The sequence below is a fragment of the Sander lucioperca genome, chromosome 2 (assembly GCF_008315115.2).
Source record: "Sander lucioperca isolate FBNREF2018 chromosome 2, SLUC_FBN_1.2, whole genome shotgun sequence".
In the NCBI taxonomy this organism is placed as follows: Eukaryota; Metazoa; Chordata; class Actinopteri; order Perciformes; family Percidae; genus Sander; species Sander lucioperca.
This window is the reverse complement of record NC_050174.1, coordinates 45,741,625-45,756,116: the sequence shown is the minus strand read 5'-3', so window position 1 is coordinate 45,756,116 and position 14,492 is coordinate 45,741,625. Positions and strand designations below refer to the sequence as shown.

The window sequence follows — 14,492 nt, the reverse complement described above, 5'->3', positions numbered from 1 at the left end:
ATTTGCCTAAATGACACACAAATGCACACTCAAACTACAACTTGAAAATGTGATAAGATGGAACTTAATGCATCCCCAAAGATGCTCCGTATACATAGTAAAAACAATTCTGTACATAGCAACAGAACAAATGCAGTGTTGATGAAATATGCATCTGACACACTGAAATAATAATAATAATTTAAAATACATTTGGCACTTCCTATTTTTCACTGACTACTTGGCAGGCCCTGGTTCAAAACTATTAAGTTATTAATATGATGTGATAATATGGTAAAAATGGAAACGGCATTTGATCAGGTTTATTTCAGAACCGAAACGGAACCATTAAAATATTCCTGGATCCGCCCAGATAACGATCTTTAGGATCGGCTCGCGACGTGCTGATACAAAAATCAGTATGTTATGCTTTGTGTCATTGATGTATTTAAATGTATTTATTTTGTAGCGGTGTAAATAGTTTTCTTGGTGTGTTGCTGCGCCACTGCCATATATTTACCCTGAATGCTGACTGACTGTGATCTTTCTCCCTCTGCAGTTCCTCTGTGTTCTCTGTGTGTTGCTGCTTCTCCAGGCAGTCGGGCTCACCTTGGCTCTCATCTTTGAGAGCAAGGTAAAAGTCTTTTGTTTGTGTCACATCCCACATCCTGTACATTCTCATAGATTGCCTCTAATAATGGCTAGGGTTGGGTACCGAAACCCGGTTCCACTATGGAACCGGTTCCTACGCAACCGGTAGGAATCGAACCGGATTAGAACGCAAATTTCGATTTTTCTCTGTCTCTCCGAAACGGAAAAAATATCAATTTTTCTCTGTAGTCTTACTGTTAGCTAGCTACTGTAAATGTAGGCTAGTTTTAAAATGCCATATTTTGCCTCTGGGCTCACCAAAAGGGACGTAAAAGCATATTAACCATTCACTGCACGTGATCACTAGTAAACATATTACATCTTTGATGTCATTTTTCAGTTTTTCCAGAATCAGTTTAGGAATCGGAATCATTTTTAAAAGTACCAGTTTGGCATCGGAATCGTAAAAATCCAAACGATACCCAACCCTAATAATGGCCTCTAGCCACAGTCAGGTCACTACTACTTGACTGTACTTTCTGACTGGCATCATCTTTGTCAGTGCTCATAACAATGACCACCTCTCCCCTGTGTTTCTGCCTCTCTCCATTTTATCTAGACGTCTGCCTTGTTCCAGAGCAATATACGAGAAGGAATTAAACACTACTACGATGATCTGGATTTCAAAAACATCTTGGACTATATGCAACAAAAGGTGGTTTGATATTTAAACAACGGATGATGTGATTGTTGATTTCATTATTAACTATTTCTACTTATTTATTTTCAGTTAGACTGTTGGAATGGTCAGTCTGCTTTGTCACATTTTCTTACCGCTGTGGCATAGTTCCTATTTAAAATAATAAATAAAGCAGTCTACAACCACACACATACCTGCTCCCTTCAAACCATCTTACATATTGAAGATATCCAATAGGACAAATAGTCAGGTTAAGCGTGAGGTATGCTTCTGCGTTAAATCTACGCAGTGGCGTACGTACGTAGGTACGTGGAGACACGGACCCTACGCTGTAGCCTGACGTGCACCTCTCGAAAAAAGTAACTACACGTCGCGGCTACGCACGTCGCTCGGCCATGGCTTGGTAGCGTTGCATTTCCCCTAGTCTATATCCTTGCCGTTCCACTTCCGGGATTGCTCCAGTGCCGCAGGAAATGATGTCCGTTACCTTCCGCTTTCTTTGTGTTGGCATTTTAAACTCGGGTGGATTTATGAGGACTATGGTTAACTGTTCCTCAGATCTCCGCAGGGTAAATTGAGACGGCTAGCTAGACTGTCAATTTTCTCTCACACGACTATTTTACAGCGACTCCGTGCGGAGCTTAGCGCCACCCATGACGATTGTGATTGGTTTAAAGAAATGCCAATAAACCAGAGCATGTTTTTCTCCCATCCCGGAATGCTGTGTGGACTAGCCAGACCCTCCTCAGCTCCGCAGCGTGTGGATGGTCTGGCAAAGCGAGACTTCATTTCCCCGCACTCATTCCGGGTTCTCCTTCTCCATAAACAACATTAAATCAAAGAGAGAGAGAGAGAGAACTTTTCATGCCACAGATTTCCCACCGTAATCGGAAAGCACAGGGGAGGCACTTTGTTTCTTCTCCCTATGACTCTAGTCGGTTCTTGCTCTGAAGCTAATCACCGTCACTCTCTCACTCGCTCTACCACACGCTCCACACACACACACACACGATCTATGAAAAGAATAAAAGAAAAATGGACATGTTTCATGTGCTTTCTGTTTGAGATAGATTTGAGCAATACAAGTAGAACTGACATCAGTATTGGCTTCACTCAAGCATATACTGTATGGTTTCTTCGAACTTCAAAACAAATTGGCTGTAATGGTTTTTTTAACCTTTGGCCAGGAGTTTTTTGGCCAAAGGAGTTTTTCCTGTCTCTCAACTGTCATTCTCGCAGTTTGGAGCCTTCTATCAGGAGATACTTGCTGTTTTGGCATCACCTACGTCAATAGAGAGGGCAGTAAATCCTGCTCCCTGCCTTGTGTCGTCTTTGCTTTTGTTGTTTTTCCCACTGCTTGTCAGCTCACAGCTGAGGTCAGGCGATCACGGAGATGTCCTTCATCGTCTAGAAAAGGTCTCAGCCTGTTGGACACTTGATTGGATTTTTTTTTGTTGGTGAATTACCAAAATAAATGATTGTCGTTGTGAATTGATTGTCAGAAACTGTGCAGTCTAAACACGAACACCTGTTTCCCACTGCACACATTTCCACATTGATTTTAGTTTGCTGTAGGAGTTATAGAGAGATTATTTGTCTGTCTGCGTGGCGGGGTAAGAAGGCAGCATCGATTCAACTCCGAGGGGGGAAACAGAGGCGTGACTCCGTGGGTTGTTTAATTTAAGAGATTTGAAATAGCTTGTTGTTTCACAATCTGAGATGAGTCTTTGTTTTGATAGCATGCTTGGTTCATAATTGTCTTCATACTGGCTTTTTTTTTCCCCTCCAGTTTTCATGTTGTGGAGGAGATGAGTATAAGGACTGGGGAGTCAACCAGTACCATTTCTGCAATGGGACCGGTCCACTAGCTTGCGGGGTTCCATATACCTGTTGTGTTCGCCACAAGGTGAGTGCTGGCACCACTCATGCACACAGAACAAACAGGCCTTCACACAAAATACTGTAAAACATCTACACTGCGATTTGCAGTACTTCCTATGATTGCATTTTGTCATGAACCAGCTCAAAGTTCAGACAAAAATAAGGGAGACCACACATAATTAAGGATTAAGTTAAAACCAATTTATTTAACCCATTTTAAACAATAGTTCAAAATATGATAGAACGTGTTTTTTTAGTAATTATCAGTGGTGTAGTGAGTGCATGGGTGTACGTGAAAGCAAAACTCACAGAACCCAAAAGACAACCAAACCCTGCTGTCTCTTTCTGAGAAAGGTGAAAGTATTAAAATCTTATTTTAGATTAGATTTTGCGTAACTTCCGGCTGTAGCTGTATCCATTCTAGCCACAACCCTCTGCCACTCAGCCTGACTTCTAAACAGCTGATAGAGAAAATACCAAAGAGCCACCCACAGAGGGGGAGGGGTTATCACACTTTCACACCTGTATTGCAGTTAGTTGGTCCGGATCAAGGAAAAAAAGATACATTCAGTGCGTTTACATGCAGTTTGAAAAAAACGATTATATACGAGTTAAGGCAGTACCTCGATTTCTCAAACGCCATGTAAACACCTTACCCCGGTTAAAATCGGGAGTTTTCATAAGCCAGTTAACAGACCTAGAGAACTCCTTAAGTAACCGGGCCATTCCTGCATGTATACACCTTAACCGGGCTATGATCGGTTTAAGCGTATGAGCATGCTTCAACTGCCCCTCCCCACTCTGCTGGAGTGGTTTTCGAACCGTAAAATAATCCGTCAGTGCTGTGAGACGTAGTCGTTGCTATGATACCATACAACAAAACAGCGATGCTTGAATCAGCGGCGGGCCATCGGCAACAAAAAGCCTGTGGTCCATCTGTTTTACTCCCCGCCGAGGCAGCAGCGGACATCGGTCGATGGCTAAAGAGATTGTCCATCTCCGGGGCCGTCAACGCTGAGTCTCGGCAAATCAGTGGAGCGTCCGAGCAGCCCCCTCTGCGGCCGCTGGCTAATGTTAATGTTAGTTAACTAACGAAGTTAGCTTGCTAATTCCACCCGACACTGGTTACAGATATAATGTCATTTGGCAAGAACACTGTGCGTTCCTACGCTGTGACATAGTGTGTTAATGAAACATGAAGTTGTTAAATTTTACTAATTTACTGGCCGTTCCGTGTAATTTTTACATAGGTCAACCAGAAGAAAAAGCCTGTTGTGCGTTGGCAGAGCGCCACCTACTGTACCGGAGGTAGAGTTACTCCGTCATTCTTCCTATTCTTCCACGCTCATGTATACGGGGAGAACTGGCATAACCCGGTTATTTACTAACCGGGGTTAGACCATACCTTGGTTACTGCTGTACTGCTGTGTCTTCTCTAATGTCACAAGACGCTGCTCACCAACAAATAATTGAACCGGTCGAAAGCAGAGTTTGATTGACAGCTTTTCACACCAGCCTAATTGAAGTTTAAACTACACCGAACAGGTTAGGTGTGAAGCCACACCAAGAAACTACAATTCAAGCATGGATATATTTTAAAGGAAACTCATTGATTAGATGCTTCTGGAAGGAAACCATAATGTATAACACAACACAAACAAAAACTGTAACTGACATTTTGTAACCTTACTATCATTTCTTCAGACAGGTTATCGGCAGTCATCTGTACATGTTTGGTTGCTTGTAAGGCCATAATCAGACGGACAATGTTCACAAAGTAGACTGTAAATAGACAAAATTAGCTCCTCTCTGTTAGCACAGACTTTCGATTTCTCTAAGAAAGAAGAAGACACATTTCAGAGTAACCAATTCAGCCAGTTAATGAAAAAGTATTGATAACGTGAACTGGTATCAGTATAAGTGATGCTGCAGCCATCCCGTTTGATAATCCTAGTCCCTGCTGATGGATGCTTCAGATCCAAAAACCATGCACTGAGTTAGTGACAACAACTGCTTTTAGAAGAGACACTTATTTTCCCCACATCAGACACGTAATTGATGGTGTGAGAAAAGTGTCTCGTATATGGCCTTTGGGAGAGTTCTCTCTTTAAATGAAATGTTAGTCCCTTGTGGCCCACTTCACCCCCTATATGCCCAGTATCACTCCTCTACCTTATACTGTCTCTGGAAGCAGTGGAGCTGTGCTGGAGAAATTAATGACAGAATCATCCAAAACTCACTCACTCACAGTCACAGTCACACACACACACACACACACACACACACACACACACACACACACACTGCAGAGATAGGAAAAGTGATTAGGAAAGCTGAACATTGGCTAGGTTTCTGCTGTTATCGCTTCCTACCATAGACTTTTACAGTCTATGGTTCCTACCTGTCAGGGCTGCAGCCCTTTTGCAAACACTTAAGGTCACGCTCTAGCTGGCAGGGGACAGGAACACCACATGTGTCCCCATGGTGTTGTACCTGGTCATCTTAGCTCAGTTAAAGTCTTGTCTCTGACTTTCAAAATCTTAACCCTCTGCACAGGTTGGAGAGGTCATCAACACTCTGTGTGGCTACAGGACTCTGGATAAAGAGGTAAGAGCAACAACTGGTTACTTTAGACACAATTTGTCCATTGGTTTTACCATTACTCCTAAAGGTGCTTACACACCAACCAGACGGCCGACCGTCGGCAGAAAAGGCGGACTGATCATTTGGGTCCCCGAGGTCCAAAAAAATGCCTCAAAACACACTGGTGCGACGCCGACTTGAGCGTACGCTCTGCGCGTGCGCGAAACGTAATACATCTCCATAACAGCAGGCGGCGCTTCTCTGTATCATTTCCCAGAAAATGAAAACCGGCAGCTGATAGGACGAACGCGTCACGTGGGTCTTTTTTCTCCGGAAATTCACAGCCAGACTCTCATGGCGGCTTGTTCAGAATACGATCTTATATTGTACTAAAATAGTTCACCGAAACGTGTTTCTGAAAACATTTTAAGCGAGAAATAGGCTACGCAGTTGCTGAATCTGTCTTCATTTCAGATCGACAAAGGTCAGTTTAAAAGATTTTCGTCAGATTTTGAGAGGCTCATCCGCTCGCCATTTCCGGGTGAGTCCTGACTGCCCTGTCTCCGACTGAACATGTCGGGTCGGCCAAAATGAAGGCCGACGGCTCCTTGGACGGACAACGGCACGGAACACAGCGAACAGACTCGAGTCACCAACCTCGCCAGACGGTCCGACGGCCGATAATCGGCTCTGTGTGTCAGCGCCCTAACAGAGCACAGCTGCATCACACAGGGTTATGATAACATTTTTGCACCAATTTAGAAACCCTTCCTTTGTTAACATGCACTGGGGTGTCTGGTGTCAAAACATAAGGCGAGTTCCTACTTTTCTTCCATCATATTAGAGCGGCAACAGTTAAGTCAATTAATTGAGGAAATAATGGTCAGATTAATCAATAATGGATAATGGGAACGTTTTCCCGTGATACTATCAGTCCAAGGAGAAGAGAGCCCACGTCTCTGAAGCCTTTTCTCTAGTAAAAGTAAAAGCAGCAGAATGTGAATCCCACATGTGTGCAGCTACTCACATAGCCTCCTGTCAGGCTCTTTAAGTAGTCATAGTGATTATTTTTTTCTCTGACTGGCTGAGCTCCTCATCATTACATTCTGTGACACCTGTAAATCCTGGCAGCTTAACAGCTGATCCAGTCCCGGTGTGTTTTTGCAGGAAAGCTGCCGGAAGATGCTTTCAAGTAATTTCCATCCCACAGGAGATAATTAAGTAACTCTTTAAACTGACTTTGAAAAAAAAAAAATAACAACTCACTAGCCTAGCAATATCAAGGCTCCCTATCAGCTGTTTAGAACAACCCATAATGCTCTGTAGGAGCCAGTGTTACACCGATACTCTCTCCATTCAAACATAATATCTAATCTTGTGTATACGCAATTGTCTAGTCTTCATATATTTTATAATACTGTAGTATGTGATGTTTTTAATGAGTTACCTAGTGTTTCATGGCTGTCAAGGATAAATATCCTGGCTCTTGGGCAAAGCTGATCATCCCAAGTTCTGCTAGCTTATTGTCATCTCCAAAGCACTTGCATTAGGCCATATTATGTACTTGGTGCTGACTGATGTATTCCTCTCATAATCTTAGAGGAAGTTTTTTTTTTTTTCTTTTATGACTGAAAAAAATCACAGAGTATTAATTTACTGTTTACTAATGTCTAATTTACACACTTGTCATTTAAGACCATTTACAGTCATGGTGTGTTGTTGCTAGATGGCAGGGAGTGGCAAGCAGAGTCTGTGATGCTAATTGACTCATTTGTCTGTTTTTTCCATCCTCCAGCATCTTGTTTTCAACAGTGAAATTGAAATACTTTCTACTGGAGTGTTAGAACTTCACTGGCTCGACTTGCTAGCTTTCTTCTCTTTCTTTAGAGGTACTTTAGTTTGAAATTAAAACTTTCCTCTTGTTGTCTTCCTCTGGTCTGTGCATCAGCGTGCAACCCTGCACGAGCTGATTCATGTGCGAGGCTGCATCCATGCAGTCAACCTCTGGATGAGTGACAACATTGGAATAACCACTGCACTCTGCTGCGCCATCGGGCTGCCCCAGGTAATTTAAAACTCATAGCAGCGACTCACTGACACTGAACTGGGTTTGAAGCCCTCTTTCCAACCAAATGCACCTCTCCAACTTATAGCCTTGCTATCTGAACTGTAAACTCCCCACTTTCTGTGAAAGTTTCTCACATTTAAATTTTCCTCGCAACACTGCCTAGTAAATAATGCTCTATGCTGCATATGAAAAGCTGATTTAGCACTGCCAGAATACTTCACATTCTACGCAATAAACAAAATTGGTTGTGGTGTAACATAAAGGTTTCAAATACTTGCTTTAGTGGCTCAGTTTTTGACAGTTTCATTACCGTATACCTTGTAAATCTGAATGTAATCTTCCCGTGTATACATTTAGACTTGTCACAGCCCCCTCAGAGAGGAGTAATTACATGAATTACTTTTCTAAAACGGCTGCATAAAACGCATTGGTACTTTCCAGCACTACTGCTCCCAAATAAATTGTACCTTATACATTTTGTGCAATTGAAATCAACACCTACTCTTTCCATTAAGTGCCCTCACACTTTAGGCTGTGGCTCAGGTGGTAAGAGCGGTCTCCTAGCAATCGGAAGGTTGGTGGTTCGATCCCTGGTCCTGCAGTTCCATGTCGAAGTGTCCTTGGGCAAGACACTGAAATTGCTCCCGATGCTGCGCCATCGGAGTGTAAATTTGTGTGAATGTTTATCTGATGAGCAGGTGGCACCTTATACGGCAGCCTCAGTGTATGAATGTGTGTGAATGGTAAATGGTTCCTGTACTCTGTTAAAGCGCTTTTGAGTAGTCGTTAATACTAGAAAAGCGCTATATAAATACAGTCCATTTACAGTCGCACAACTGTTTTCCGGGAGAAAAAGTTTTTACTAATCTTATTTGATTAACAGCCTCAATTCCTTTTGAATTGCTGTGGCTTGTGTACTTCTGGGTCTGATTTATTCCAGTGTGTTGATCCTGTAAATAGGATGTCGACATGTACTTCCTTGTTTCCTGCTGCACCTGCAATTAATGAAATGACGAGAAGGAGAATGAGACTATAACAGGGTCTGCCTCCACAAAATCATCTGTTAAGTGATGATGTTATTTATTTGTGCTTTAGGACGTAACCGCTGTGAAAAAAAAATCTGAAAATAATAAGAAAATTAACTTTAATTTAAGTCAGGTGCCGACAGCAAAGCATAACTTTACAACAATGAAGCCAATGCAGAAGTGCCAAAAACTGCAGTTTAGCGAGTGGCCACTTGAGACTGGCTCCAAAAGGGAGTCAATCGCTGTAACTTCTGGGATTGCTCCGTTGCTGCCGGAAAATCCGCCGGATTTCACTCCTTTAGGCCGGATATCCGTTGCCTTGGGCTTCCTTTGTGTTGGCATTTTAAACTCCGGTCGATTTCTGAAGAATACGGCTAACCTTTTCTCAGATCTCTGCAGGGTAAATCCAGACAGCTAGCTAGACTATCTGTCCAATCTGAGTTTTCTGTTGAATGACTAAAACAACTTTTGAACGTACACGTTCCACCAAAACAAATTCCTTCCAAGGCTATTTTGCAGCGGCACCGCGGCTTTTCTCCGGTGCTTAGCACCGTCCAAGATGATTGTGATCGGTTTAAAGAAATGCCAATAAACCAGAGCACGTTCCACCATCCCATTCCCGAATGCTATGCGGACTAGCCAGACTCTCCTCCAGCGCGCTTTGGAGGAGGGTCTGGCCAAGCGAGACTAATCCCTATAGACCCCCATGTTAAAATGCCAAACTTTACAGCAAAACTATCCACAATAACAGCCTGGTACAAAAAAAAGTGATGGTCTCTATAGCTAAGAATGACATCTTTTGGGGGAGGGGATGGTAAGCCGAAGTCATGCACTCCCTATTGGGTCCGCTCACTTTGAGCTTCATTTTGGTACAGACACCTGCCTGCATTGGGCACACAAACCAGACAACATCAAAGCGTAATTCATTTGGGTGCCTGGGTAGCTCAGTTGGTAGAGCGAGCCCCCATATATAGAGGTTTACTTCTCGACGCAGCGGCTGCAGGTTTGACTCAGACCTGCGGCCCTTTTCTGTATGATTCCCGTCTCTCTCCCCTTTCATGTCTTCAGCGCAAAAAAACCAAATCTTTAAAAAAAAAAAAAAAAAAACTTAATTTAAAAGGGCCTGTCATCAAATTATTCATGGGATGTGAATTGGCTACAGCTGATATTTGCTCCTCCCATTTTGCAACTCAGCACTTAATCCTCTCACTGTGGCTCGTTTCAACCCATGTGACCAAAGTGGTAAGCCAAAAAGGCCTGGCATCAGTTTCTGGCATTGCACATACTTATTATCTTGATGGCTACGTGATCTATGGTCTGATGCTGACATGATCAATTAGTCAGTGACAGATAATCCATTGATGACAAGAGTATTTGTATTAATGAACAATGTGTCATGCCTCCCTGCAGCTGCTGGGCATCGTCCTGAGCTGCATCTTCTGGAACCTGCTGGTGGACATGAGCGAGTCGGCCGACATGGTGGACTTCAAGCTGAAGAAGGCAGAGGTTGAGTATAGCGAGCTGGACCTGGCGGGCGCCGGCTGGTGTATGTGTCTTCCAAGGGACGGCGGCTACCTGCCCGTCCCTGCCGCTGAGCCTGACCTTGACCCCATCGATGTTCACCTGCTGAAGCTCAAGAAGCAGGCGCCTCGCACACATGCTCAGCTACGAGAACTGCAGCAGTCCAGATCGGCCACTGGGCTGGACGAGGTAGACGCTAGCCGGAAGCAGAAAACGCCCTTTCTTGCCTTTTGAGTTGTTGCCTCACTTTTTTTTTTTTTTTTTTTCATTGTAATCATTACATTCGTTGGAGTTGTGTTGCACTACTTAATGGTCAGCCATTGGATCAAGAAAGATTTGGTCAGCTAAAGGGATCAGAAGTACTTTGGCACTTTGTTATGAATTTGTTTACAACAAAAATTGAAGGAACAACATGCAACGTAGGCTTTAAAAAACACTTTTCTTTTGTCGTGTTTGTGGTGGTTGTTATTCAAAGATTTATGGCATTATATGACATTGTATTTAATTTTTTAGCCTTTGAAATTGAGCTATGTCTCATGTGCTAAAGCTTACCTCAGGCTGTTTTGAAAATAGCCCAGTAGTCAGAGGACAGTACAATTTGGTGTGTAAATTAATGGTAGCTTGAAAAGACGTTTTTCAGTGTCTGAGAAATAGAAATAGCAAAGTATGTCTTGCGTGTATAGCGTCTGTGACGGATGTATACAGTTTGTGTATTATTTCCTTTTTATCATGATTTAAACTTTATTTTGTGCAATCAGTGTACATTGTAAGACTGGTAGTTGTGGAATAACATGGAATGCATGTTTTGTACTGTATATAAAGTAAGTTAAAAAAAGAAAAGAAAAAAAGAAGTGTTGTTAGGTTCTCATCGGGGGTGGGGGGGCTTCAGTCTATTCCATTTTTAAACTAAACTTTTTATTCAATCTTTTAATGGAACACCTAAAGGGATTATCCAGACTACAAATCCAGTAAAAACCTACTCTGACATTTTTTTGTATGAGTTATGCACAGTTTTGAGCTTCCCCCTAGCTCCTGCCTTGTATCAGCACAACTGTTCTTGTCAATAAAGCTGAATTTGTCTACTGATTGCTGAGTTGCTTTGCATATACATAATGAAGATGCTATATATTTCAACTGGAAACTGAAACATTTTTCCTGATTTAGAGAGGATTATTTGTCACTTTGTAGTTTGCACTTAACTTAAAGGTGACCTGTGGAGTTTCCTTGTTCCAAAAGTTAGACATGCATTCAGTGTTACTCACCAAAAGTCATTTAGTGCATTTACATGCACAGCAGTATCCGGGACTATGGTCTTACCCATAGACTGTATAATATTAATGGACAGAGCATGTGTGACGTCACCCATTGATTTGTGGAGATCTGCTGCGAGTCGTCGAGTTTGCCGTTACGGGCGCAGCCATCCTGGTTGCGGATGTGACGATTTTAGACGATTTTAGATTTTAAAATCAACAAGACCATAATTCAAAAAATGAACATCATTCTGTGTTGCAGAAGACTTAAAACTAGCGATTGAGACCATAAACTCATTATTAAAAATGTTTACTGAGGTAATAAATCAAGTGAGAAGTGGGCATGGATGTATTAAGAGAACTGGATACAGTGTTCGGCGGGAAGCCCCGTTCATTCCAATGAGAGTGCTCAAAAGCGCATAAAGCAAACATGGAGCTCGGCTCTTCCGCATTGTTGGCCCATAACACTGGTTGGCTCACGATGGGCATGCGCACTAGCAACAATTTGTTTGCGTTGTCGTAGCAACCGGTAGCAATATGCACGTTCATGAGCTTCTCTCTCGTGTCTCTTACAAGTGGCGAACTCATGAACTCGCCGTTTTCATTGTCTAAAATATTCACTAACGTTAAACACTCTGTCTTCGTTGTTCCCGATCGTTTACATGCTTAGCTAAATAAACGATAGATGTATTTAGCTAGACAACCAAGGAGATTTAATAATTATGTTGTGCTACTAGCTAGCTACCTACTAACTAGCGCTAGCTAGCAGTTAGCCTGCAGTTTCGTGAACAGAGCTCATCCATGGCTTCAGCTCTCATCCACGTTACAAGCTTTACAGCATACAGCCCTCGGATGTATCATAAGAGAGAACCAAGGCGATGTAATCACTATGTCTGTAGTAACGTTATGTAGGCATATAGCTAGCTATGTATAGATCTTAATACAGCCATGCTAGCTACCCCTGATGTTAGCAACTAGCTAGCTAGCCGATAGCCCGCCAGTTTGGGAAACGCTAATGACGTTACATCCACGTAGCTAACAGGCTTTACAGCAGCTACATACATCCCTGGGATGTATCATGACTTCATAAGATAATACTATGGACGTATTCATAGAACACATGGTGAATTACAATCATTAGCTATATCCATTATTATAGCTAGCTACATGAGCTCGGGAGAACAGTCATGTGAGCGGGCGGGCACAGTCTCGCGGCTCTGCTCGCGTCCACTATGCGCGTTCATCATGCCAAATTTAATAATTCTGGATTCGCTTCTAGTGAATGTTAAAAATGTTAAAAACGTAACGTTTTAAACAAGGACCCTTTCAGTGTTCGGGCTGGTAAGTTGATATACCCAGAAACAAATTATCCGCTGAAATATAGACGTTTCTTTCACCATGCAAAGTCTATGTGAAAAGTCTTTCTGGGCCATGGGGTGCAGTACCACCGTTATCCGCTAAGCCCATGGTGGCTTTTAGACTCGGCGCTCTTCCTGGGGGCTTGGAAGTGGGTCACTTTTTCATAGACTTCTACAGAAACCGACCTCCTTTTGCAACTGCACGTATCGCCCTCTGCTGGAATTCAGATAGAATGCAGGTTTAAGGCACTTCCGCATTTGCAGCACTTCGCCAAACCGCATGCTTTGTCCATTAATATTATACAGTCTATGGTCTTACCCTGGTTAAGTGAATAACCGGGTAATGCCAGTTCTCCCTGTATACACGAGCGGGAAAGAATGACAGGAGTAACTCTACACAGTAGGTGGCACTCTGCCAATGTACAACTGGTCAGAATAAACAGAACGATGCCTTTCGCAATCTAGCGAACTGCTAACTAGCCCACCAGCCGGCCAATAGATTAGTAAAATTTAACAACGTAATGTTTCAGTCACACACTCTTGTCACAGCGTATGCAAGCACAGTGTTCTTGCCGGATGAGAGACAAATTAGTTCGGCTCATTATCTGTAAGCAGTGTCGCATGAAGGCATTCATTTTGTTATGTATTTTGGAATTAGTAAGCTAGCTAACTGACGTCAACGTTAGCCAGTGACCGCAGCGGGCTCGTTCCCTCCACTTCTTTGCCAAGACACAGCATTGACAGCATACACAATCAAAATGTACTTGTCGGGCTCGGGCCTTGTCGGGCCGAACTTTTAAGGCCCGATTACAGCTCTAATGCACAGACGCTTAGCCAGACCACTCCGGTTAAGGTCTACTGTATACATGCAGGAATACCCCTGTTACTAAAGGAGTTCTCTAGGTCTGTTAACCGGGGTAGGGTTTACATGGCGTTTGAGAAACTGGGGTATTGCCTTAACCTGAATATAATCGTTTTTTAAACTGCATGTAAACGCACTGATAGTGTGTATCCTTTAGGTCTAACAAATGTGTTGACTTGCCATTGTCATTACCCATTTGCAAATATATCATTGTTTGCATCCATGTTTACTGGCTTGCAGTCTTCTTCCCTGCCTTTGTTGGCACGTTGCAGCATATCTTGGTGCGTAGTGTGAAACCGTTGGCAGGATTCAGGGCTCCAGACTACCAAATGGTAGCATTTTGCGACAGTTTTTTTTTACAACTTCTCCCATTCTTTTTATTATTTTTTATTTTAACGAGGAGAGAGCAGTCTGCCAGAGTTGGTCAATGTGTGTTAGAGGGGGGAGGGTCTGTGAGTGATTAGTCAACTGCGTGGGTATCGCATGGATGTGAGCTCTCATTTTTTGTCGTCCGTAAAAGTCAGCCACGGCGAAACATGCACATACTGTTGCACAGCGCTGTTGTTACCATGTTTTCGTGAAAAACATGATGTTGTAGTCCATGATACATTTATGAGCGGGGATTCGCAGCTGAAGATCATCCATTTTGTTTGCTAAAGACTGTACATTGGCGA

At 42.9% G+C, this 14,492-nt stretch overlaps 1 protein-coding gene across 1 annotated transcript in view; it reads left to right on the top strand.

Annotated features, from left to right (window-relative positions):
• Positions 1 to 11,434, top strand: part of zgc:110329 (uncharacterized protein LOC550500 homolog) — a 26,985-nt gene extending 15,551 nt beyond the window's left edge. Inside the window, exons 3-8 of the mRNA XM_031296556.2 lie at positions 539 to 613; positions 1,190 to 1,285; positions 3,060 to 3,176; positions 5,708 to 5,758; positions 7,683 to 7,799; positions 10,238 to 11,434. Of these exons, the coding sequence (XP_031152416.1) occupies positions 539 to 613; positions 1,190 to 1,285; positions 3,060 to 3,176; positions 5,708 to 5,758; positions 7,683 to 7,799; positions 10,238 to 10,582 (801 nt within the window). The 3' untranslated portion in view covers positions 10,583 to 11,434. The remainder of the gene's footprint in view (positions 1 to 538; positions 614 to 1,189; positions 1,286 to 3,059; positions 3,177 to 5,707; positions 5,759 to 7,682; positions 7,800 to 10,237) is intronic.
• Positions 11,435 to 14,492: the final 3,058 nt, after the last annotated feature.